The following is a 27,325-nucleotide window of genomic DNA, read 5'->3' on the forward strand; positions in this document are numbered from 1 at the left end:
GCAGGTTTACTTTAGAAATTAGCCTTACTTTGAGTACAGTGATTTAAACTAGTGATGGAGTACAATTCTTATTCCTAGGAAAGAAAAAATATATACAAAATTTATAGAAAAATGCTTTAAGAAAAAAGTAAAACCTAAATGTTATGTATTAGAAATTAATAATCTTCCTAACTTTTAATGATCTTATTTTCTGCATAAAGTCTACTTTTAAACAACTACCAAGCATTGTGGGAAAATTAAAATGAGTTTTAAAATAATTAACCAAAGCATGTAAATCCTCAGCTGTCATATTGAAAAAAAAAATTGCCACAGAAGAAATGTAAAATTCCATGCTGACTTTACAAGAAGTCTTATTAATGTGCTTTAGTGATACTGGACTTTTTCCAGAGCTGGCCCAGGTGAGAGATTCCAAGATCCTGGAAGTGTGTCGATGGTCACACAGCCATGTCACAGCAGTAGGTGCTGGAGCCTGAGGCTGTCAGGGTGCAGCTTAGAGGCTGGGATGCCAAGCAACAGGAACTGAAGCACAGCTGGCTGAGGAATCACACTGTAAGAAATACTGAAAAAATTCCTGTTATTCAGCACATGGGACCATGTTTGTGGTAGAGTAAGATCAAACACTGCAATTGTTGAAATGACTATGAGACAACCAAAGCATAGGGGAAGTGTGATGATCTGTGGGTAGGCACGAGCAATGTAGCTAAGAACTTTGCACTGGAGTTGGAGGAGAGTCAGAGTATTTGCTACAGAAATACAGGTTTTGAATATTTTATCTGCATTTTTTTGGTAATAATAAAAAAATCTCCCTGCTATTAGCTGTAAAAAAATAGTGGTCATCAGATAAGCTTTTTTGTTTCTTTGTTTTTTGTGGGTTTTCTTTTTTTTTTTTACAAGAAAGGTCCAGTCCTCTGAAGTGTTTACACAGTATTGTTCTGTACACTGTATTTTATCACTTTCAGAAAGAAATACGGAGTCTTAAAAAAACCCAAACCAAAGCAACAACAAACAAACCAACAAAGATTTAACTGTGTTGGGTTTGTACTGAAAGCATACATTTCAGACATGCAGTTAGTTTCTCAGTGAATTTTAGAATTTCACCTTAAATGCATATTTTCCAGTGCATGCAGATAAATGAACATTCCAACTATTATTTTTCTGTTTAGATGATCTCCTTGAAAGTGGTGTAAAAGAGAGAAGACAAAAAACCCCAAAACCACTACCCCCAATCCCACATTTTTTTAATCTTGCCAGGGCCATTATACTACTTTACAGTTGCTGCACATGTGCCTCTACAGAAATTCTTTGATTTTCATATACTGGTATGCTTAGTGCTATGGTATTAAAAGGCCTCTGAACCAATCTGAAGACAGAAAAGACCAAGAAAGCTATGGAGAGGCCAAGGAGAACCTCGGGGGTTGGGGTGGTTAATTCACAAAGAGAACTGATTGAATGTGCTGGATAAATTGTATTTTGCAAGTTCTCCCACATCTAATTTGCTTTCTCTCTCTCCCACATAACAATTTTCTAAAAGTGACAGAGATCACCTATTCTGGTGAAAGGGGTAATTCCCCCTTCCCCTTGAAGGATTCATCTTGCTTGAGTAATCTGCAATTTATAAGCACCTTTGCTATTACCAAGTTTTTCATAATAGTTTTCTCCAGCTGCAGAGATCTTAACATTCAGAGCCTTTTAGCCCACTTAAGTCTAGGTGAGTGACTTCAGCTCCACTCTAGGAACGAGCCCTGTTAGGGAAGCCCCTGTAGGAGTTGAGCTGCCTCTTGAAGGGGGAGTAGTAAGTTTTCAGGTCACGGTGTAATACTAATTTTTTGGGTCATATGAGAACTTTAGAGGATGGGGGCCTGAATAAGTGATTTAGAGAGTAAGCAGCAGCAGAGAAGGTACCTATTGTTTTATGGTGTGGGCAGTGTACTCTAGCCAGCAGGAGGGCAGCTAGCTCTAGAAATAAGACAAGGAAACAGTTGTCACAAGGAGTAACTGTTCTCTTCTTCACATGAGAGAAGGGTGGCAGAAAAGACCTCACTGAAGATTAACCATTTTCAGTGCCAAAAAAATACTGCTACAACAGGATAACTCTTGGAAGACTCTGGAACCACTGCACAGGCAAATGAAATAAAAATAACTTAGCTTAAAAAGCCTTTAAAATTACATTTGTCTTTAGGAATAAATGGTATTATTTTGTTACTGTGAAAAAATTATTTAATCCCTCTTATAGCTCTAATAATGCAAAATTACAAATGCTACTCATGTCTAAAACAGTAAACTTCATTTTTTTAAAACTTTCAGGTCTTAAACTCATCTGAAGTAAAGGAAACTGAAGAAGAAAATCTAATGTTGGGTTTTGGAGCTGTTCAGCACTGCCTCTTCTTGTGAGATTGATGATCTGAGGAAACTCAGGGCTTAAGAAAACTAAGGTATTGGCTTCAAGATCTCAAGAAACAGATTTGCACATACAGTAATAGAATGCAGACATCCTTGTTCTTGGCTTGAAACTTTTAATGGTAGTTATCCTTCCATGCATATGGAAGGTTGCATGACTCCTTCATTTTCAGAGAGATTAGCAAAAGTATATTTCCAGGTGATTATTTCACTGTAGACATGAAGTCTACAACCTCAGCTAGTGAGGTAAGTTTGGTTCCTACTAAGTTTGTTCCCAGCACAGAGGATGAAAACTGAACTGACTAAAAAAAATCCGCAAGAATCAACCACCAAACCCAGAAACCACCAATAAATTCTGTAACAGATTTCCTTTTTCTACTAGGAGCAAGCCTAAATGGTAAGTTTCATTGAAAGGCAGACACACAGTCTTAAAGCAGCTATGAGATATACATGGAAGCACATATGTAGCAAATAGTAATTAAAAACCCCAAGTATTTAAGATCTCATCAGAGGCCCAAACCAAGAAACTCAGTCACAAGCAGCAAAATCAGAAAATCTTGCTGTTTGTTGAGACAGTGTTGTCACCTGTAAGCTTTCCAGGACTTTAAATGACCATTGGTCTCTTGGCTATTCAGCATTTCTGGACACATCCTTGTATTTATACCTTTCAACTTTATTTTGACATTCAATATGTTTGATACTGTGTGGGTGACCAGTTTGTAGGACCACACACTTATATAGCTTTTAGTTACATAAGCTGAATTAGTTGCAGTAACTAATGAAAGCTCTCTTCAGCTGCATCCACAAGTTGGGTGACTAACTGTCTACAAGAATAGCTTGACACCTGACAAAAAATAAGTTCTAGTATAAACCAGAATGTATGATGATTACATTCATCTTGTGAAATCAGACCTCTGAGATGCACTTTCATTCTGTCGTTACATGAACGCACTCTGATGGAAAGTACTTCCACAAGTGCTAAGTTTCCATGACAGATCATGTCTCTGTGTGTGTTCATATACATGCTCTTACCTCTGTTAATTGGGCATCTGTTCTTTGTCTGTTGGGTTCCTAGTTGGAGACTAAAAGGAAATAAATGCAATTAATAAACAGTCACATGTACCAATGATAAATTAGGCCAGTGCAGAATGTCTTTCAAAGCTGAATAATTCACCAAATACATATGTAGGATGAGTCACTTTTTGTATGCTTTACTTCAAATGTGAATTCAGCACGTGTCCCTGGAAGCAGGGGAGCAAGCAACATCCACAAAAACAGGCAGGTGTTATGTGGGAGAATGACAGGAGGTGGATTTTGATCAAATGTTAGTTCTAACAGCATGGCTGGTCTTTTTTGGTACCAATTAGGAGAGGCTGAGGGATGCACGGATATGCAGTTGTCTCAGTGACACCCCTCAGTCAACAGTCTGACTGTGGGCTTTCCCCAGGAAGATATGATTTGGTGAAAAATGGGCAGGAAACTGATTTTTGCTATTCTCTTAATTACAAATCTGAGCATCGTGTGAACTGGAAATAAGCCAGGCTAAAGATGTAGCATTGCAAGTCCAATGGACACTATTGTAAACTACTAACAAATACATATTTTCAAGACTTAGACGTTCTGATGGAAGTGCATGCTGTTGAAGTTACAAAGAAAAGAAAAAGTATTTTCTATGACTTTCTAACTCTCCACACACACAAAAGCTTGTATGTGCTTCAGGATCCTGAGTTATTTCAACTTTGCTAACTGCGTTGAGTAAAGGAGTTTGAGTTCTCATGGATCCAAATGTCAAAATTGGGGTCTGTCTTAGTTTATTTTCATATTGATGCATCAGAGACAATGGAAACTGGTTTATGTACTCAGAATTAAGTGGTGGGGATTTTTTTTAATTTTCAGGGAAATCTGCTTAGACACCACCTGCGAGCTGGATTGGTATCAACTGATGAATAAGCGATCTGTTAGCAACTTGGACTAAAACACGGTGCTGATGAGGGTAGAGGAACAGAGCCAGACATTTAGGACAGCAAACGTAATCAATAACTTGCCTATTTGTGAAAAGTGCATAGTGCTCTTTTGAGTGTTTTTCTGGATAAAGCTGAGGAATAAATTTGGTCTTTGGCAGCTGATTGAGCAAACTTAATTAAACCAGACCTGCTTTAGTGTCATAGGCATCTACAAATCTGGAAATCAACATTTGGAAGACAAAATTCTGTGGAGGCTGCCTTTACTGCAGAGGATGACCTGGCAGCTTACAGTGCCTTTTGAGAATGAGTCATTACTGCACAGTCTATAGCAACAGATAGAAAAGTTGTCCTTTGGATATGAAGGCCACTTTCAGTGTAAGTACAAACTCATTTTAACAGCTAAGAAATAAATTGTTTCAGTTGAGTTCCCTGTGGAAAAAGATATTTGAACTTTGCACAGCAGGGCACCTACCTTGCCAGTCTTGCCAGGAATTCCAAGGATTGGAACAGATGCAGACTGAATTGTTCATTTTTTCCACAGTTGTTTGTCACAGGAGGCCTAATAAGCAGCTGACATGTTTTCCAAGACCTACCTTCATTTAAAACTGTTATGCAAGTTGCTGACATTGAAATAATTATGATAATGATAATAAAAAAGTCGAGGTTAATATTTGCTTCATGTAGTATTGGACATGGAGCTCTTGGAGAGAGAGTCCAGAGGAAGGCCATGAAGATGATGAGAGGGCTGGAGCTCCTCTCCCTCTGAAGTCAAGCTGAGAGAGCTGGGGTTGTTTGGTCTGGGGAGGAGAAGGCTCCAGCCTTCCACTACCTAAAGGGGGCCTACAGGAAAGGTGGGGTGGGATTTTTTGTAAGGGCTTGTAGTGATAGGACAAGGGGTAATGGCTTTAAACTGGAAGAGGGGAGATTTAGGTTAGACATTAGGAGGAAATTAATTTACAATGAGTATGGTGAGACCCTGGTACAGGTTGCCCAGGGAAGCAGTAGATGCCCCCTCCCTGGAAGTGTTCAAGGCCAGGTTGGATGGGGCTTTGAGCAAACTAGTCTAGTGGGAGGTGTCCCTGCCCATGCAGGGGGGTTGGAACTAGGTGAGCTTTAAGGTCCCTTCCAACCCAAACCGTTCTATGGTTAGCTGTAAGGGGATAACTACTATAAGTCATTCAAACCATCTTACATAGTTTCTGCAATCTTGCACTCATTTTTAGAGAAGCTGGATGACTAAATCTGTGGGATGCGGCACATAAGGTGCCATAATGTAACTGCATTAGAAGGCAGATTTTGAAATCTCATTTTCAGAAACAGCTAAACCAGATTCACATAGGTAAATCAAATGTTCAGAGATGTAGATAGGCATCATACATATTTTTTTTAATTAAAAATCCTATTTCCTAGGAAGTATGGATGTCTTTTAAGACTTTAGAGTAAGCTTGTTAGTCTTCCTCATGTAAATGTTGTCTAAGTTGCTGCCATTCATTCTGTTAGCAGGGACACAGAAACCCCCAAACCTTGTCTCAGGACATAGGCAAGGAATTAGTTACCAGAGGGTAAGCTAAGGCTTAACCATCTTTGCATGCTCTTGCCTTGTGGGACCCCCAGCAGCAGCACACATCTACCTTAGTGAGAGAGCACAGCTTCTTACTGTGAGAGCAGTGTGTGTGCGCCTCCCCATGGGCACATCCTGGCTGTCTCGCAGAGGAGACCTAGCTGAGGCCTTCAAATGCCAAGACATACCTCATCAGTTTGACTGCTTCAGTTCTGTTCTTCTCTCCAGTCTTCCTTGTCTCCTACTCTGTAGTATTTCATGGTTGGCAAGGCAGCATTCCAAGTAGTGTATGAGCCTAGCTTAAAGATGAAGTTCCCATAGGCTACTTCCAGTTCAGTACTTCAGTGGTTTCAGGGAAGATGCCACGGAAAACCTTAAATACCTTAAAAAATCTGGGCCACTCACATCTGAAAATGAAGCTTTTGTCCCCAGATAATTTATTAATTTCCAAGAAATTTTACTAAAGCTGTTTTTTTGCTGTTGTTTTGTTGGCTAACATTTTCCTTTCTTGGAAAAAAAAAATTATTTTATCAATGTCTATGAGTAAGACTATATGTATATTATATAGAAATGAACTAAATTATTGTCTGTGTCCATACTTTCTGCAAATGACCATTCTACATGCTTAGTCCTTATTTAGTTGTTATTAAGATAGGGCTTTGTAGATACTTCACTCCAAGAGTGACAGACCTTTTTGCTTTGCAGGGTGATGTTTTTCAGGGGTGTTACTGAGTCCTATATTAAACTTAAAAAATGAGACCTGAACTTTGAGATAGCATCAGATGTTATAATGGAAGACTGAACTGAAAGCCACTCTCATTAATAACTTTCATTACAGTGGAAGCATGAGCAAACTTATCAAGAAACAAAAAATTATGTTCCATACTAAATGATAGGAGATTTTTTTTCTTTTGTCATTAAAATAAAATTCCTTTTTCTAACAGGCTTCTTAGGTGATCTCAATCAAGTCTACAAAAATGGTCTATGAAAAAGAATATTCAAATCCTGACTTCAAAAGTGCCATCTGGAGCAGGAGGCCCATTTTTTTAAAGGTACAGCTGGAGAGTCTGTATACACATGTAAAACTAGAATTCATTAAACAAATTTGAGAACGTTCATACATACCAGTTTATTAAATGGCAAGTTGAGCAAAAAGTCTCTAAAAGGAATGCCCTCTGGTCTGCTTTCCTTAGGAACTATGAAAGAAAAAAGAATGTAATTGTTATGTTTGTTTCAGGCAATTTATTTTTGTCTGGATTTAGCTATTTGTCTTGTGAGATCCCTCTATACTCTTGCCATTAATATGCCTCCAGCTGTAGAGGGAGTTCCATCTCCTAGAAGATCTTATTTTCAGAAATTTAAATCTTTGATAATAAAGTGCACTGTTAGACAAGACGGGCCTCCATAATGATTCTTCCCGCTGTATTTCTCCAGTGCAAAGCTATTGATTTATATGCATAACAGGATATAAGATCGCAGAGGAGAGGGCAGAGAGGTTGGGATCAAAGGGAACAAAGTGATCATTATCTGAGTTACTGGGTAACACAAGCTTTACTGTTTCACATTTACAATTCTGGTGCTGAGTACTACTGAACTCTGCAGGGATGCTACAGAGGCAGGATTGATGTGGCAATAAAAGAAAACCCTACAGACAAATACCTTCCAAGACTCACCCTCATGTCATCATGAGCTTTCCCTTGCCCACAGAAAACAGACTGTAGGAACAAATGCAGTGATCCCAAGCCCTCAGGGTCCACGTGCCTTGTGCAGGCTGATGGACTGAGCCTGTTCACATGCTCAGGACATTTCACCCCTACCAACCACAGGGGATCTTAAATAGTCTGGACTGCAAACCTGCCTCTGGGTCAGCTAGACTTTCCCTTAATTACAGTATCTCACAAGCCAATATAAATGCCACACTGTCTAACAGAATACTGAAAGTACAGTGGATTATTTTTTTTCTCTTGCAGTAAGGAAATAACACATTTAGGCAATGATTTTAAATAGTGATACATCCAACGTGAAAAAGAATTACTAAAGTTCCCTTTGAAAAATGAATATATGTCTTGAGGTTTACAGAAATCAGTAGGCTAAAGTCAATACCACCTAATACAAACTTTTCATAACAACAAGATAAAATAATCTGCAGGAATTGCAGGTCCTTTATAATGCTGCAGATGACATTAGGCCACAACGGGAAAAAAAAAATCTTATATAACCAATGGTATAGCTTTTTAATAATACTAAACTGCTGTAGCAGTGAAAAGTTCATCAAGAATTTACAAGTGCAAACTGATAGCTGATTTACAAATAAAATACTGAGTTCATCAAGTAAATTGTTCCCAAGAGATCACCTACCCTAATTGTGATGAAGCAGTAGGAAATGTGCAATAGAAAGGCGAGCCATGAAGACTTGGTAAATTTTCTGCCCCATTAACTCTCAGTGAGCTCCTCTTTGGGATGAAATGTTGACTCTGCTGAAGGCCTGATTACACTAAAATAACTGAAATGTGCTAAAATACAGAAAATGCTGATGACAAATTCAGTGCCAGATCCAAAAGTCTGCTTATGCTTTGGATGAGACCTTTGCAGTACACTTAACAGTTCAAGGCTTCAGTGTTCTGAAAGGCAGAGCAAGTGCAACTTACCATTCAGATTTTCCTTTTCCAGTCTGTTTCCAATACTGGTGTCTCTAAGGTGGTGCCCTTTTTCCTTTAAGCAAAAAACAAGCATAAAACCACCAGCAGAAATCAATACTGGAAGCTTACTGTAGAAATAACGAAGAACTATAAAAAGCTGGATTCTTTAGCATTCTGAACACCTAGCTTTTCTCTCCAGGAAAATAATTTGAAAAGACTGAAAAAATGTCTATGATGTGCTGCAAGTAAATGCTACTTTTAACATGTGTACCCAAGAATCTCGTGCAGGTTTTTTCCCATCAGTAAGTGACATTGATTCTATTGTTAGATTACAGATGCCTGGGGCTTTGTTTTTTGCTTTGGACATGTGATTTTTTTCCCCTCAAAAATCTCAGTGAAGACCAAACAAATGCAGTGATAGCATGAAGTAAATTCATCATGTTGGGGTAACAGTGAAAGACTTTTTTATGGTACAAAACCAAAGAAAATCACATATGCAATGCAGGATATAAACCACCTCTAGAAAGTAGCTTTTTCCCTAAAGCAGTGAAAGAAGGCCAAGTAAATCCTCCTAGAAACACAGGCTTATGACTTAGTGCTGCTATCTTTGCATAGTTTAGATACCATCTTCCTCCACAATTAACTCCCCTGACTGACAAGAGCAATACCAGCAGTTCCCATATGCATGCTTGGCCACAGGCAGATTTGGAAGGGTGTGGTGGATGCCTGCAAACCAGACTCCTAAACTGTTTTAAGTCTTTGCACTTTTGCTGTTCAGTGTTCTACTGTGATGACAAAGCTCATACTATTTCCTCAGCAAATGCAAACACACGAGAGCATTTAATCTCTCCTTATTGGCAGCACTTGATAGCTCTCCCTGCCTGCAGAGTAGCAGACTACCTTTGGCTTTCCTCTTACTACTAAATGCACTTAAAGGACAAGAAGAAATATTTTTGTTAGTGCACAACCTCATATAAAACGAGGGCACAATCTCTTCTCCAGCTATCTTGTTAGTAATTTACAAACCTCCTCCCTGTACCTTTCTCCTTAGCTTCTAACTTTGATGCAGTTCTTTCAGTGACTCAGTGTGTGGGCTTCTGAAAACCTGTTTTTGTGCACCTCAAGTTACTCCATATATTGAATATAAAGGAACTGAAGTGCACTGCTAACAATTGTACATTTCACTAAGTAGATCCAACACTTTAAGCTAAGCCTAAACCCTGATGTAAGTCAATATATAGTAACAATGTATGCTTGATATAGTTGTTTTTCTGTTAGGTGACACTGTTCAATGGCACATTTGGTTTGTTCAGCTACAGAAGGTTTCTGGTTTAATTAAAAATACAAAGACAGTTTAAAACAAAAGTCTTAGAAGACCAACATATTTAACTCAGGATTTTAACCAAGTGCAATGGCACCTGAAGTTGGGTAAAATAAATTCAGGAAGCCTCTCAAGTAATCAAACAACAATAGAAACAGGTATCTGGAAGAATCAGAACCATAAGCAGGAAGCTCCTTGGGAGTTGATGGGCATATAAACCATGACTCTTATTTTTGACGTCACATGTAAGACCCAAAATACGAGAGTTTGTTTTTGGAACGTCTGATCAAGATTTCCATCAAGAAACAAATTTCAGACTCATACCTGTTGAGTAGACTGTAGCCTCTGGTTTTCATTCTGCCACTGTTTAAATCTGTCGAGAGCTTTATCCACAGACACTGCCCCCTTTTTCACCTGTTCCTGCAAGTGGATGAGTTCTTCCTGTTCAGCAGGGATGTTGTATTTCACAGTGCTGTCAGTTACTGTGCCAGTATGGTCTCTGTGTACTGCTACAAAATGTAGAAAGATAAAGGTAGAAAATACCATTAAGACACTTCATTCCTCTCTCTTTTTGATACGAGCACTTTTTTCAACAAAGGCATGCGAGCAGTGATTTGATAGTCTGACATAAATAAAAACACAGCAACTTTAGGGTGACTCTACTTTCCCTTCTTTCTGTTTTATGGTATTTTTTGTTTTGTTTGTTTTTCCCAATGTGAGAAATGCAACAAATCAATAAGGACTCTACCCTTACTCTTTGGCAGCAGAGTAGCATCTTGAACATTTCATTCATGACTATTGTCCTGACCCATGGATTCTCCATTGGTGTCAGTTCAAACACGACCTTCCTTCTAGTGCTAAAGCTCTAGTACTGACATTTTAAAGGAAAGTGTTGCTGTGTTAAGACAAAAAACATTCATGGTGCCTTTGTTTTCTTTCCTTCTCCAACTTCACGTTACATTTCTCAAAAGCTGGGGCTGAAATTTAGCAGAAAGCATATTGAAAACTCATGTGATCTCTTTCCCCCAAATTATTAAATATATTGCAGTGACAAGAAAACATTATAGCCTTGTCCTCCTAGAGATTATAATACAGGTGCACAACTGAAGGGAAATGGCAGACAGATCTATGTTTTCAGATTGACAGCTTGGTCCAGGGAGGTGTAGCAACCTGTATCTCCAGGACAATGAGACTGAAATGGCTGATCCAGAACACATGAGCAGCCACGAAACAGGGCTTGCCTAGACCTCTATGAAGCTGTTGCAAAAGTGACATAAAGCACCTGTTTCACTGCACAGAGAATGCAGAATAGTTTGGGTTGGAAGGGTCCTTTAAAGGTCTAGTCCAACCCCCCTGCAATAATCCAGGACATCTTCAACTAGATCAGGTTACTCAGAGCCCCATCCAGCCTGACCCTGAATGTTTCCAGTCAGCTTGCTGTCATCTGCAAACAAGCTGAGGGTGCACTTGATCCCACTGTCTATGTCATTGAAGAAGACATTAGACAGCACTGCTCCCAGTAAAGACCCCTGAGGGACACCCCTTGTCACCTGTCTCCATCCAGACATTGAGCCATTGACCACTACCCTCTGCATGCGACCATCCAACCAATTCCTCAGCAACCAAACACTCTACCCATCAAAACAATATCTGTCCAATTTAGAGAAAAAGATGTTGTGGGGGGGGACCATGTCAAAGACCTTGCAGAAGTCCAGACAGATGACATCCATAGCTCTTCCCTTGTCCACTGATGTAGTCACTCCATCATAGAAGGTCACTAGGTTGGTTTGCAGAGGTATGCTACCAATATTCAAACAAAGTAAGTTCTAGAAGGTTCTGGATTATTTTCCTAAGTGATTAGGATTCATAAAAAGTAGTGTCAGTAGCACTATAGACTGCAGTTCTGCACTGCAGAAATAAATGGGTGATAATGTGCTGCTCTGTATGCTTTAATGGTGACCTGCTACTTGTTAATAGGAGAGAGAGAGCAAAAATCTGCACTCAGTGTTCATTCATTTTCTACATACCACAGTTAATTATTTTAGTGTACCATTAATGGAATGTATAGTAGCAAGATTTTGATGTCCTACAACTCAAATAAGAACTGGACTGCCACAAGTAATTAATTTTACATGGATCTTGGAGTACCCAGGAGAGAAGTGTTGCTCCCCATGCTGTTGCCTTTCCACGGCTGGAATAAGTGTACAGCTGAGCCCTCCTGTCCTTCCTTTCTTGTTTTAAATCCCAACAGAAAAAGGAAACAGGAAAGCATAAAGTAACTCTGACTCTACAGAACTTCCCCACAAGACCGGAATGTATTTTTCTTTAATCTGATCTCTTAATGCTGCAATACCATTAAGGATATAAATTATATGTGGGAAAAGAGATGCTAAATCAGTCAAAATCAAGTAATAGCTAATTTCTGCTATTTCTACTGAAAAGCATCAAGGCAATTAAAGAGCTAAATTGAATTCCTACCGGGCTTCCTGGCCTCGCAATATGTCCTGTCGTTTTCACCAGGCACTCGAGTGGCCTTTTGCTGAAACACTACAACAAAATTAAGCATGTAATGAGGCTGGTAAAAAACAGCAATAAAAATCATCACACATTCTGAATGAAGGAAAGAGACTCATGAAAACAGGCTGGAATACGTCTCTTATTTCAGCCTAAGAGTACTTGTCAACCCACTTGTCAGTTTAATGGTAATTACTTGAAAAATTCTTCTGTTGCATAGAATAACAGAATTACTGGTATTACAGATACCATGACAAGAAGCTTTGAATAAAATAAAATAAACCTACGACATTAACATATTACTTGATGAGAAAAAACTAGCTAGATCTTGGGGTTTTTCACATGGTACAGACACCTACTGTAGCCTATTTCTTATTTTATGGACAAAGCTAAAACAGAAATACCAATAGTACTAGGTGAGAATTACAATGCTGCTTAAGAAAGACTATGGGAATATTTTTCTACTTTATGCAAACACTAGGAACAGGAAAGTACGATCACTTATTCCAGTAGCATAGCCCATCATTCCCACCCCTGTGAGGTGCCCAGAGTACAACACACCCGGATACACCTTGAAATGCTGCAGTCAAACTTTTATTGGCAGCATATGTAAAATCCAGAAGGTGGCAACTGCTTAGTTTCTGACTTAGCTACTGCTATATAGGCTTTCCCTCCTAAGTCTCAGTTCTGATTTTAGCTAAACAAACTAGAATAATTCCTTCTCATTAAGTAATCTTTCTGACATCACTGCAATGCAGCAATTGTGCCAGTTCAATGGAGCAAACTTTTATTCAGGGACCAAGGCTCAGCACAATGGAGCTCTTCTCAAGAGCAGAACAGGCAGGCCCTGCGTGGTACCTCAGAGCCCTGGCTGCTTGCTCCTGCTGACCAGGGAAACCCAGTGGATCTGGCTTTACTCCTCGTCTGCCTGCTCAGCTGCCCTTGACAAGGCATCCACTTCTCTCAGGGAAACTTGTAAAACAGATGATCAAGACCATTGTCACATTAAAGTCTGCGTGTGCTACACGTAGAGGTGAGGAAGGAGCAATTCCTAAGGGTGTATTTCCTACATTGCAGAAGAAAATCTTTACACTAACTCTTGAGTAGGCTTGTATGGAAGGTGATGATGAATGAAAACAGCTGGGACTTAATGTTCCTTCCAATGTTCTCAGGCTAAATTGAGAGTAAAATAACTTACAGGCAGCACAGTCTGCTGATGTTACGTCCCTAGCTTCAGCCTAACACTGATAGATTTTAACTTTTGTAATACTCTTCTCTGTAACTCTCAAAGAATCCTGTTAAATATGGTTGCATTGTTTTCTTCTACACTTGAAATAGTATTCCCTTTTTCAAGAAGAAATTACAGTAACTAGAACACAGAGGTAATGCAGGCAGCCTGAATTTTACTGCACAAGGAGAAGGGGGGATATACTCAAACAATGTTCCTGACTGGAAAGCACTTTAATTGATAGGCTTTGAAATTTCTGCTGAGTTCTGCAGTGTTGGAGTAATCAGAAATGGAATTACTCTTTCAGTCCAAAGTAAAATTGTTAAAACCACTTTACATGCCCTATCTTACTGAACTTATTTTATTTGGCAGCAAATATTCAATGTGGGTGAGGTTAATGAAAACAAATTCCTGCTTCTGGAATGCCTGGAAAGACATATGCACACACCACTGTAAGGCTGCCACAGGTTTAGGGAAGACGCCAACAATTTACTCTTTCATTCCCACATTCTCATTATGAACTGCTCAGATTCCACAGTGGTGGAATGAAAGAAACAATCTTGCACAGGGATATATTCCATTCTTTCTTGTGGAAGATAAAGTGACTATTCCTTCAGTAAAGCAATATTAATACAAATTTTTTTTAAAGTGCCAGAATGCCACAGTCCTTCAAATGAGGAATAATATATTTTTTTATATTTCCAGAGCTTCTCTGCCATAGATAATCTGATTGAAAAGTTGTAGTACCTTCTATTATGCTTTTTTACTTAAATGTGCTCCCTTCATAATATCTTCGTAATGTCCTTTTGAATTTTTAATCACATTGTGTCAGGCTAAAGTATCCACCAATGCTTGTAGGTCAAAATCTACAAATTACATGTCCCAATTCAATATATACGATATCATTTTTGTCTACAACTTATCTCCTCTTCCCTCTCAGTTTCTCAGATTTAAAGGAGGCTGAAAGGACTAAGTACTTCCACTTTATTCCCTCTCATCTCTTCAGTTGCTTCAGGACAGAGATAAAGTTCCTTGTATGGCCTAAATATATTTTTGTGTCTTAGGAAGTAAGATCACTTTTTAGGAATGTAATGTAACCTCAGTATTTCTCCAGGACAGCAAACTCAGACAGTAAGAAACTACTGCAATATTTTCTCATATGATGTGAAACAACATTTAAAAAATAGAAAAAAACACCAGAAAACAATATTTAAAAAGTGTGACAAAACACAAATTTTGTGGCAACTACACAGAACTCCGGGAAAAGTGAGTGGGATCCAGGGAACTCTGAATTGCCTTTTTTATCTCAATCGGACCAGCTACAGATGTTGTTTCAGGCTGTCTGCACATGCAGGTACATAATGTTATGAGGCTTGAAATGTGGTTAATATTTTCATGGCTGTCACCACAAAAAAGAAGGGTTAGAAACATCTGAAATCCGTCTCTTGTGTTTCCTAGTTATACATTATGCAAGAAACTGTGATAAGTATGAAAGGTCTAGAAAAAGATAATGAATTTTTTAAAAAATAACTGCAGGTTGACAAAAAGAACAGAAGTTTGATTCTCAGAATTAACTGAGGTTCTAAAACAAAGCCATAATGGTAAATAATCATAAATGTACTGTGACATTTCAAAAATTGCTTAGTGAGAGGCCACTAAGAAGTGACTGGGCGATCAAAACATGGAAAGAGTTACATTGTGAGGGAGAACAACTCATACCAGTTAAGACGCAATTATCAAGCAAGATATGGTTTCTAATTTACATTTTATTTTGCACATCTGAACCATGAAGAATGTTGCCTAATTTGTTGTATTAGGAACATTACCTCTAAAAGTCAAACCACAGTTTGCCACTAGTGATTCAAACGAAGCTAGACCAATGAACCTACCCTCTGGAAAAATACATGAGCTAATCACATCTAATACTACTCAACATTTAAATCAGAACAAACACAAAGGAAAAGAGACACAGTGAAAAAAGTAAATAAAGCAATAACTATTACTACTCTGAATTGAGTTTGCTTAGGGAAATTCAAGATGAATTTACTCATCAAATTCACTGAGCTGGTGTTTCAAACAAAATTATCTGTTGCCATGACTGTTTCGTTCAGGAAAAATCCAGGGAAACAAAATCTTTATAGAAACACAAAGCTAAGTGACAATGCAAATTAATTAATACACTAGGGTTGCACTTATTAACACATCTCAACTCATCTGCAGATTATGGTGAGTTTGTAAACTTCCTCCTTGTTCTTAGTAGCTTTTTGCTTAATTCCTTTTAGAATTGTCACACGATTAACTCATGATTAACAGAAGAATGGAAAAGGAGGAGTGATTGCTAGTTGAGATATGTTGCAGGGAGAGACTGCTATCTTTGCCCACTCAATTTTTTCCCCATTATCCAAACATTTTAATATTTAAGTACCTAGACAAATAAAACTGGCAAGTTCTTTTTCTGTTTGGAATTATACTGCAAATTAGAGGTAGCACAGCAAGGGATCACAAATACACAGAGAACACTAAGGAAGGAACATAGTAGAACAATGTTTATTATTCGGGAGATGAGAACTCTGCAGATGTTTGTTCACATCTTTTTAGATGTCATTTTCCTTTTGTCTGTTTTGTTTGCTAATGTACTGAGCATCACTCAGCAGGACTAGACAAAGGTCATCAGTGCAATACTACTCAATGAGTTTTGTAAGAGATTATTAAGGACTACTCCTAAAATTTATGCAAAATAGTTCACATATTTAAGATTACAACAACATATCTAGTGATTCATAACGAGATCAACTATGGAAACGGGACACTGTAAACTGTATGTTCTGAAGCAACACAGCTAAGCACAGAACAAAAGTGTATCAGCACACCTCATAACTCTGGTCTAGTTGTGCAGAAGGGATGGCAGTGTTGTGTTGTGCTGCACAAGGTAACAAAGGCTCAAGTTCCATGTGTCATGGTAGCACAGGTGCCTGAGTGCACTTGCATTGTCAGAAGGCAAGGGGGAAAAGACTGGCTAGTTTTATCTGCAGTGGTGTGAAAAAAACAGTGACCACATCCAAAGTGGTACAGGAGTTCTGACCTGTTCTAAGCATGCTGCCTGGAACTCAAGACATTTATAAGAAAACATAACAGTCATTTCATCAGAATAAGGACTAGGTGATGTCAAATGCACTTGCAGAAATATCAGCCTGCCATGCCACTCTGTTATGTGCAGTGGCCCAATGCAGGCTGCCTGAGTTTTTCAGCTACCGTATCACATCCACTTATCAAAATTTGTAAAGGCTGTTGTCAGCCTCTGCCTTCCACAGTCACATAATTAGTCAGCTGAGACTGAAAAAACCCAGTTTTCTCAGATCAAAAGTAAAAATACTTTCAAAAGAATCACAATGTAATGACAATGTGAAAACATTAATAAAAAAATAAACGTATGCTCACCAGCAATTCTTTTCCCAATTTGCAGGGAGATTCTGAGTCTGTCAAATATGAAGCAACATAATAAAAGTAGGACTAGAAACCCTTCTTACAGTAGGGGTGAAGAGTGAGTGAGAAGAATAGGTACTACTGGTTTGTTTAAGATGCTATTCAGAAGGTGGTGTCAATGTACTTGCTGTACCATACACAATGAAGAGAATTCTCCCACTGTTGCTCTTGTCAGAAGTTTAACTTAGTGGATTATGCAAGTTGTAAGGACTCTAATGATATACTCAAGAATATTTGCTCCACCATGTATAACTTGAATATACTTCTGCAGTCCCATTTTCTTCAGTAGAGAAGAGCAAAAAGGGGAAGACTCTATACCCGGTTTTACCAGAAATATGCTATTTAGAATAGTTTGGTTCTCAACCAGGCAGCATCCTATAAATATTCTCTCTCTGCATTCAGTACATGTTTGAATTTACCAAAGTTAAGATAGCAGAAAATCTGACTGAATGAACATGGCAGATGAAGCTAGCATACCACTTCATGACCAGGTCTGTAAAAACAGTCTAAAGTGCTTGAAGACAGCTGAACAGTGGTTCCTAGTATTTTATTAATGGACAAATGCCCTTAAGTTGGGGATACATAATGAAATTCATTTGCAGTGCAGTACTTTGTACTCACCTTAGGAAAGTACTAAAAAATCCCTCTGTGGGACATAACTGTTCTGCAGTTTGCATGGGCTCCAGGGCTTCACTTCAGAACCCCTGCTTTAGGGCATGTAATAGATCTGCATAATAAGAATTACTAACTCAGGATGCACTCACTACAGTTCACAATAATCAGCCTGATAAGTTTCCAAGACACAAACAGTTCTGTTCTGGATTTTGTTCTTTCATATTATTTAGGTTTATGTTCTCTACTCTGTATGTGACCTATTCTGCCTCCCTAGAAATATTCACTGGCTGCTACCTTTTCTGCATACCCTGTGAGCAGTGAGAATGCTATTCTCTTCTGGGATGGTAACTCAGAAACATATTTCTCCACTTCTTTTAACCCTAGTGTGAAATCCCACAGACAGCTATCTTTTTATAGTGAAATGTTTCCAGTGCACAGAGGGGAAATGCATTCCTTCAGGGATTTATGAGAGGTTTGCAAAGGAACAAAGGCTATAGCATACAAAGGTTCGATTTAAGTCCTTACTGTGGAGAACTCCTCCCACACGGGTGGTCTCTGATAAGAGGGAAATGATCAAACCAGAACAGTAATGTAAACCTTAAGTCCTGAGGCAGTCCTGGTAGGTCAGACTTCAGAAGTCGTAGGGAGGCGTTGCAGAAACTCATGCACCTGACCCTAAGAATACACTAGGCACTTTGGTTTCCAGCTCAATCAAATCTGATATCAATAGGGAACATTAAAATTGCATTGTGAACTGAAAACACCACACCTTCATACATTTATGTAACAGTTGTTTTGGCAGCACACAATTGAAAAAACACCAAAATAATCTACAAAGGAATACTAAGCACCTGAGGAATGGAAAACGAGCACACTAAGACTACAAACCATCTGCACAACCAGCTATTTGGCACTAATTTTCAGTTCGATTGGTTGATGAGCCTTTCACATAGAAGGCAAAATTCTTACAGTGGTCTAAATTAAAAAGCAAACGTACTCTCTGTTATAGATGCAGTACATTTAGCAGTGTTCTCATTAAAATCTGAAAACAGAGTAAATGAAACTGAGTAGAAGCGCTTAGAACACTTCTGTTCTAAATTTTTCAACTCACTTGTGTTTCCCAGACTTTGTCAGCAAATTCAGGTCAGATTCTCAAAGTGTAAATTGCAGTAGCTCAGTTATGACAACTTAGATCACTGAGAGTCTACCGCCTAGTTTTTGAAGTGTAGATCCTGCTCTGAATGAGACACTGAGAACTGGCTTGTGAAGTCCCATGTTTGTTTTCTGTAGATAAACAGTTCCACTATCCTATTCTGTAGAGCACCAAGTGGAAAGCTACACTGAGCAGGCTTTCTGCCAAGTGTAAACTTGAGCTTCCCTGTATCTGAAAGCTCCTTATTACTGAGAGGGCTATGTGCTGGCTTTCTTTGCTGCTATTCTCATGGAGACAGCACCACTTCTGCTTAGAAGATACTCTTTTGTGACTTCATGGACTTCGATGCGTGGTGACAGCCCTCATGGGAATTCAGCCACTTGATTTGTCCTCATGGATGCAAAAACTAAATTAAAAAGGAGGCACCAGCAAGCAGTCCAAGAGGCAAAAGGCATTTCTGTTATGCAGGGCTTACACTTTTTTTTTTATTTGACCAATAAATAACCCCATTATTTCCCATTACCTCCTTGGGTACATAAATCATAGACTCATAGAATGGTCTGGGTTGGAAGAAATCCTCCTCTCTAATCTCAGCACAGCACTATTCTAACAGCCCCTACCATTTTTGGAACACGAAGTGGGTTCTTTCCAGGAGCTCTCAAAGTACATGGGGCTCCAGTTGCGGGTGACTGTGTAGCCTTAACACAGCCCTCTGTAAATCATACTCCAACAAAGCCCCAGCATAATCCCAGACAAGACATTTAAGCCATCAGTTGGGTCCTGAATCCCTGACATTAAGGTGCTGACTAGACACGCTTATGATGTAATAATGCTGTTTATCTCAAGACTGACATCTTAATTAGTTCATGTTGGGCATCCAAAAACTTAATGGGTACAGAAAAAATCACAGGAGGGTCTGAAATAATGAGCTGGACCTAAGGTGGCCACAAATTGTATTTTAAACAAAAATGGGAAGAAGAACACTATGCAGTTTTGCATCTTATGCTCACCCACTTTTAAAACCAAATGAAGGAAAATGTCTGTGATAAATAGCAGCACATCTATACACTGAAGGATTGGACTGTAATGTTCTGGCAGAGAGAAAGAAGTAAAACAGCAAAACTTTTGCAATGCTCTTTTTAACATAATATACAACAAAAAACCTGAAGCTATCATAAATTTATTTGAGGGATGAAAAATGTGTATATGCCCTAGCCAGAATAATTTTCTTTTACACTGATTAGATAACTATAAAGTGATGACTGCAAACACATGCAGATTTTAATGATGAACTGGAATGAAATGTTCTAGTTCTTACAGCTGAAACAATCTTTTTTTTTTTTTTCCAATTAGAAGCAGTTTTAATATAATAAACTGGAAACTGGGATATTGCTAGCCTGGATGAAGAATTTTTTAACCACTGTGGAGAAGGACAAAAACTGCCAATTCAAGTAGCAGGAAAAATCTTTTGGTTGAAAATGTATCACTTCTGTCTAAAATTTCACTATCTATCTCCACAATTTGCACAAAATTGGAGAGTGAGAGACCCCAGATCAGGAACTAGGATGATGGCCAGGCAAAACAGAGGCCTGAGAAGTGAACTGAAACTTTCTAGAAGCACTTCCACTGTTCTGATTTACTGTTTAAGTAAATGAACTTGAGCCAGAGGCTGATTTCACAGACCAACACAAACCTAATTTGTCTACGACTACTTGCTTATAAAAGCAAAGATAAAAACCTTGGGGTGTGAGTATGTATATGTGTGTGTGTTTGTGTATATATATCTGAAGTAAAAGAACCACAGTCCCATCAAAGCAGTTGCACTGATAATCTCTTCTCTAGTGAACAGTTAAGAGTAGACAAAGTAGAAACACTCTAGTTCAATAAAAGACAGCAAAAGTAACATCCCAAATAATGACTCTTCACAGTAAGGGTTTTCAAGTCATCAGCCTGCCTATGATGACAGAGAACCAAGATTTGAGACACTACGCCAGCAATCACTGTAAAAGCAGCCATTTCAGGATTTCTGCAGTTGTAACAGCCTGTACACATCCATTCTTGGATGACTTTTTAACTACTGTAATGATTCATCCTTGTACCTCCTGAACATGCTGAAGAAAGAGCAACTAAATGATGAAACTATTACCCCAGACATCCTGGTCCTCCCCATGAGTTATATAGCCTGGAGGAAGAGAGTTTGCAGGAAGAATAAAATAAATCACTGACTGAAATAGACATGAAAAAGGAGGTGCTCCTCTGCATTTGGTAGGATGATACAGGTAGTATTCATCCTGTTTTAGTGCCTTTTTTAGTTCTTTTAGTAGAAGACTCTGGAAGTGTAGACAGTACAGATTTTGGGGCTTACACGGTGATCTCTGCAGTAGGTTCACACAAATGCCTTTTGTTATTTTGAAATTTGGCTTCAGTCTGAATTAGACTACAAGATACCTGAAATATTTTCCAGCCTTACATTTCCACGAACAAACTCAAAAAGGCCCCTGCGTTTTCACAGAAAAGGTAAAAGGACATAACCTTTCCCTAGATGGCCATTTCTAGCATCTTGCATTGAAGAAAGGATATTAGAAAGAGGAGTTCTCCCTATTGTTCTCATCAGAGAGGAGAAAAAAATAAAAGGCTAAAATTTCTCTCTTAGAATTAAGCAAACACTGAAAGGAAAGGTGATTCAAACAGCACATTCTGTATCACACCATAAAAACACGTTCTTAGCTAGCCCAGTGATTCTTAATTTTCCATCATATTGTCCTAATTTTTATAATATTAAACCAAAAAAGTGATGCTATCTGAAATGTAAACTGAAAATTGACATTAGTCAGAGATGTTCTCAGCTCATATGAAAGGTGAGAAGAGCTTGACTGAATCAAGCAGTTTTTGTTGGTTTGAAAGTAACCGAACAAGGATCTTAGTCTTTTAGAATATTCGTCAAATAGAAGAGACACATCTATATTCTACCAGCAAATATTTACAAGGCAGCAACACTAACCTTGTACTATGTAGGGAGTGTTCTCTCTGGTGGGTAAACATACAGGACGAGGGGCAGGAGCTGGTGGCCTGTTCACAATGAAGGACCTGCGTTCTTTCTTTTTCTCCTCCTCAGCCAGTATGCAATCGTACAGAGATTCATCCAATTTTGCAGAAGTGTATGGGTGTTCCTCCTCACCATCTTCCTCCCATGTATATTGCTCTTCTCTGTAGCATGCTGTTAGGAGTCCATCACCACGTTCTCTTTCACTTCTGTCCTCCCCAAAATTCCTCCCTGAAAAAGCAAGGAATTGTGTTCCATAGATAGGGTAAAGAAAAGAAATTAAGATTTAACTTCAAGCTTTAGAGTTTCCTAAAGAGATCTAATTTCACTTCTAAACTTCAGAGGCTTCTGATCACCTGCATCAGCAGAGAGGATGTCCTGGAGGAACCATTCCAACTTCAGGGCCACCACCTGACTTCACATCAGATTATCAAAAAACAGATGCTTAGCTGTTAGTCCCCAAATAAATGGACTTACTTAAATGAAATATTGAGTGCCCCACTTGCTCCCAGGACTCACACAAACGTTCTTTAATGGTGAAGCTAAGTAAGTGGTACCTGTGGCCTTGGCATTTTGGAAATTCATGCTATTTGTTAGCTGTTGCAACAATGATTTAAGAAGTGAAACTTACTTCAGAAAATGCTGGGATTTGTCTTTCCTGCATTTCCAATGTCCCACTTGGTTTTGAGGGCTTTGCTAAGATGTACTGTAGGACCAGGTAAAAAAAAATAATCTATAAGCCCCTTACAGTATAGTTGACATTTATGAACTCTTACAATCTATGCTGACTATCCAAAACCCCCACACTCCAATAATTTCCCTGATTCTCTGTATTCCCTATATTTCATAGTACAACTACTCAGAACTTGCTTTCTTTTCCTTTAGCTTTTACATTTTACAGCATTAAAAGGAATAGTAAGTTTCCCAATACTTGGGTTTGTTTTGATTTATAGAATCATAGAATGATTAAGGTTGGAAGGGACCTTAAAAATCCTCAGGATCCAACGTCCCTGCTACGAGCAGGAACACCTCACGCTAGACAAGGCTGCACAAAGCCTCAACCAACCTGGCCTTGAACACCTCCAGGATGTTCCAGGGTCATCTGTCTCTAAATACCCCACAAACTGCTAAGAGTTAGAAGCTGTTACTGAGGCTTGTATACCCATAAATACCAGAAGACCTGCCTGGAATTCTTGTACTGGGTCATGTTTTCCTTGTGTTGTAATCTACTGCCTGTACATGTGTATTTGCTAAACTAGGCTGTGGTCACTACTGGTGTTTTCAATCTTTGGCTGCTATTTAAGAATCATTTTATCTGTTTATGGGTTCAGAGGAGCTACATAATCTTTGTAAATGTGTTACATTTATAAATAGGATGTGTAATTTTTTAAGTGGGATGTATTATAAATATGTAATATCAACATGCATTCTGGCTAAGATATACAAATGTTTTAAAACAACAAGTGGGATTAATACATCTGCCATATTTAATATGAAAAATAGTTTGTTTCCATGTCACTGTGAAAGTTCTGTTTCTTTCTCTGTATGATATTGCTTCTTTTAACTGCCACGGGGGCACTCCCATGCCACTGCCAAAACAAAGATATTAAGAAGAGAGGACTTGCCCTTTAGGTATTCTACAGCAATACCTAAATCAAGTGTCTGACTACAAATACATAGAAATGACCACCAATTAGAGTTCCTCTTTGAAAGAAAGCATCACCCTCATTCAGAGGAATTCTAATACCACTCACCCCATTCTCCCCAGTGATGAAACCAAGGCTAACATTTCAGGAAAATTCACAGCATGTTTTCAATGAACTATTCACACAGGAGTGCTTTTAGACAAACTCTGCCTTACCTGCACGAGATTCACCACAGGAAACTATGTACCTGAGAACCTCTCTCTGCTAGTTCCCACATACAGACAAGTGGAACTTGGCAGAGAGGATCGTATAACTACTTGATGGTACAGCCACATGAGACCTGTTCCAAGACAGGCATTTATATCAAACCTACACTAACAAATCCTGGATGCCAAACCTAGCCCCTCCTTTATGCACACATACAGCTGCAGTTGAGTATTTCATGGGAAACAAAATGCGTCCTCAACATCAATTTTATTCTGCCCCTCGTTCTCTTAGAATCCACCCATGGCTTTCTGCAAATAGCCAGCTTCTACTTTCACTGTAGAAAACAGGATTAAAACCTACCCATAGCTGGCTATAAGGCCAGAAAACTATTTCTATCTGCTTCCATAAACTTCACAGTGCTTGGTGGTGGTAATTTAAGACCTTAATAGGTCACATTTAAAAACAGATTTAACAGGAACAGTGGAGAAACTGAACAGCAATTTTTGTGTGCACACTTATCAGTCGTGTCCATGACAAATAAGATTTTCTTTTCCTATGTGACTATCTAGGACTGGTATTTAAGTGTGAATTCTTTTGCATACCTATTTTTCTCTCTGAGAAAAAAATATAAGCATTGCTTCTCAAACAGATGCAAATAGTATTTTTGGCTTCTCATCACTTGAATGGAACTCCAACACTAAATTTCAAGTTTTATTCTGGAGAAGATGTATTAAAAAAAAAGAAAAGCAAAGCATTTCATTAAAGGTCACAATTTATCCCTCTCTTTTTAATATACATCATAATACAGCTTTTTATTTCTAATGGTATTTCATTGGCTAAAAGGTAATTAAAAAATACTGTGGTACTTCTCTCCACAGTTACTTCCTATTACTTCTGTGTGTGATATTCCAAGCTGTATTAAATCAAGATAGTATTTAATATTTTAAAATGGTAAATACTTAAGTAAACTTGACAAAAATACAAGCTCAATCTTTTCCTTCAAGCTTCTTTTGTAAACCAAACACATCATGTATTATGTGGCAGTTCCCTGAGATGGGCAGAGTTGAGGAAAACCTGAAACCTGAATCCAGACCACAGTTTTAGCTGACATACCTACCAATGAATAACTTGATGCAGCAAAGTTCATATGCAGATGCTTGCTTTGCAGAATTAGTGCCATACTGCCTAGCTACTGCTGTTAGAAGATCATACATCATCTCTACAGCAGCACCTAGTCTGCATTTGCACCTGTTTGCATTTGGGTTTATTTTCCTCCCAAGAACATACCTTGAGATAAATTGTGCAGATTCTCCTGTCTTAGGGTGCCAGGGAGATTTCGAGGGGGAGGAGGAGGTGGTCTCTTGCAGAAAAAGCAGTCTCTTCTCTTCTCCTCAAAATCATCAGATATGTTGGCATACAGAACATCAGGACTGCTGTGAAAGCTGTATGAATCTTCCAGTTCTTGATTTTCATGTTCTGTCTCCTCTCTGCTGTCTTCTACATAATCTTTCTTTTCCTCATCCACCTCAGCTTCTTCTTGATATCTTGATCCAATTCCATCCTGATTTCCTGGGTTCTTCTTGGCTTTTAATGCTAAAGAATGCATGATTTCATTTAAAATTTGCCATCTGGAAACATTTCCTACTTCAAAGATTCCCAAAGAAGCAACAGAGTGGCTAATAAAACTTTTATGAACTAATACAGTAGGAAAGCTGTCAGATACACACTGCCAGTGAACAGCTTTTAAAATATTTACCAAATCAACAGTGGAAGTTTTTATTATATCTTGCTACTGTGATACACACCATCTTTGTGCACGCAATGTTAAACTTTCCTAGAGTTGCTGTCAGAATGAAATCACATGCACTTACTTACCTTGCCTTTGTAATTTCTATCATTTGACTTCAAACGCAGCACAGTGCAACACTTAGCAAAATAAAGCTCTAGCTCACACAGCTGTGTAACTTGTTATTATACAACGGTGTTTTGGGTGCTTATCTAAATCTCTTTAAAATGAAATAAACATTGCCCCTAGGAGACATGGCTGCACTCCTGTGGAAATGGAGTTCTTCTGTCTTTAGTGCCTCAGAGACAACAAAACAAGAATATAGTGGAGGGATGTGAAAGTGTACATTTTAACCACTATGTACAGCATCAAGATTTGGATAGTCAACCTCAGAAACAGAGTAAACTATACAAGTCCATCAGCAGACTTAGAGTCATTGCACAGCAGGCAATACCAATGCCCTGAGGTAGTTTCCATTCTGAGTTATCCTTTGGTGATGCCTGCCTTTCACCACTGATCCAAATGGGAGGCTAGGGCATTTAGCTGGCTAATGTGGTCAGCTGTTACAGTCCGTGTGCTTCTGCCAGGCATCCATCCTGAGGTGTTCCCATGTACAGCATGACAGACACAGTGACAATGTATTAGGGCGATCCAGGTTTCTAGCTCACATTTTCAGTGTCTGTCACCTGTCTGTCACCTAAAACAATTGGTTTAAACTCAACAAATAAGAAAGATCCTTTTCATACTGAATAGGAGACAGCTGAAAAGATAAATTTGTCAACAAACAGGTAAGATAGAAGCAAGATTAGCTTTAAAGATCCATGATACTGTAAAACGTCTGCAAAACATATGCCACGAGTAAACGCAAACAAGCAACTTGGCTTGCAGTTTTCAAGGGGAATGTATATGACCACACAGATTATCAACAAGCTTGTCATCAATCTGTGCTTAGATGTATAAACATCAGGCTGCAGAATGTCTACTACTTGTGCCTCCACACAGGAGGCAGCTGCCCTGCAGGCAGTGCCTCCATATATGTGATGCCTGTTCTCTGAGAACTTGGAAAATTCAGCTGTTTTCTAAATTCAGAGGAGATATCACAAATTTCCAGAATTTACCAGGCAGGGTGCTTGCACCAATGTCTGTCGTGCCAAGCAATGACTTTGCTATCAAGACTGAATCCCTCACCTGCCTTCTCCCCTTCTGCTAGAACATCTGCCCTCCATGGAAGTTGCAGTAACGTGAAAATTGAAAGTATTATTAATAATTAATTTGCCCCCTCTGTTTATCCATAATCCCACACACTTAACGCAATACATGCTTTGTTACTGATAAAGCTAACAACATGACTTACTCATGGCTGCTTGAGTTTCTGAGCCTAACATAAGCACGTAAGTGTCATCATCTTCTGCTTCCTTCTCACAATTGGTGAAATCATCTGCTGTATTATTCTAGAATGAAAAATAAAGGAGAACATTTGTTTTGGTGACATCATCCCCAAGCAAAACTGTGCAGAGTCAGTGAGGAAACCATCTGCCTGAGGAGAAGCAGCAACATTTTCTTCTTTTGGTTCTATACAAAACTTAGGCATATTTTGCATGGTGCAGAAACTGATCCCCATGACCTTGTGCCAGACTCAGGAAGTTTGATCCTAGTATCCTGCTGCCTCCTGACATGCACAGCCACTGTCTCAGGGACAGATTTCTCAGGCCTTAAATTAATATTTGAAAGGGGAAAAAAAAAATGGAGAAATAGTGGGTTTTTTCCT

At 38.7% G+C, this 27,325-nt stretch overlaps 1 protein-coding gene across 1 annotated transcript in view; it reads right to left on the reverse strand.

Moving 5' to 3' along the window:
* Positions 1 to 225: 225 nt before the first annotated feature.
* The window catches only part of BANK1 (B cell scaffold protein with ankyrin repeats 1), a 122,127-nt gene continuing 95,027 nt past the window's right edge, over positions 226 to 27,325 (reverse strand). The window contains exons 9-17 of the mRNA XM_051618280.1: positions 26,912 to 27,008; positions 25,059 to 25,364; positions 21,877 to 22,149; positions 12,357 to 12,429; positions 10,207 to 10,396; positions 8,571 to 8,634; positions 7,048 to 7,118; positions 3,430 to 3,479; positions 226 to 559 (exon numbers count right to left, since the gene is read on the reverse strand). Of these exons, the coding sequence (XP_051474240.1) occupies positions 3,435 to 3,479; positions 7,048 to 7,118; positions 8,571 to 8,634; positions 10,207 to 10,396; positions 12,357 to 12,429; positions 21,877 to 22,149; positions 25,059 to 25,364; positions 26,912 to 27,008 (1,119 nt within the window). The 3' untranslated portion in view covers positions 226 to 559; positions 3,430 to 3,434. The remainder of the gene's footprint in view (positions 560 to 3,429; positions 3,480 to 7,047; positions 7,119 to 8,570; positions 8,635 to 10,206; positions 10,397 to 12,356; positions 12,430 to 21,876; positions 22,150 to 25,058; positions 25,365 to 26,911; positions 27,009 to 27,325) is intronic.

The sequence above is a fragment of the Apus apus genome, chromosome 4 (assembly GCF_020740795.1).
Source record: "Apus apus isolate bApuApu2 chromosome 4, bApuApu2.pri.cur, whole genome shotgun sequence".
Classification (NCBI taxonomy): domain Eukaryota; kingdom Metazoa; phylum Chordata; class Aves; order Apodiformes; family Apodidae; genus Apus; species Apus apus.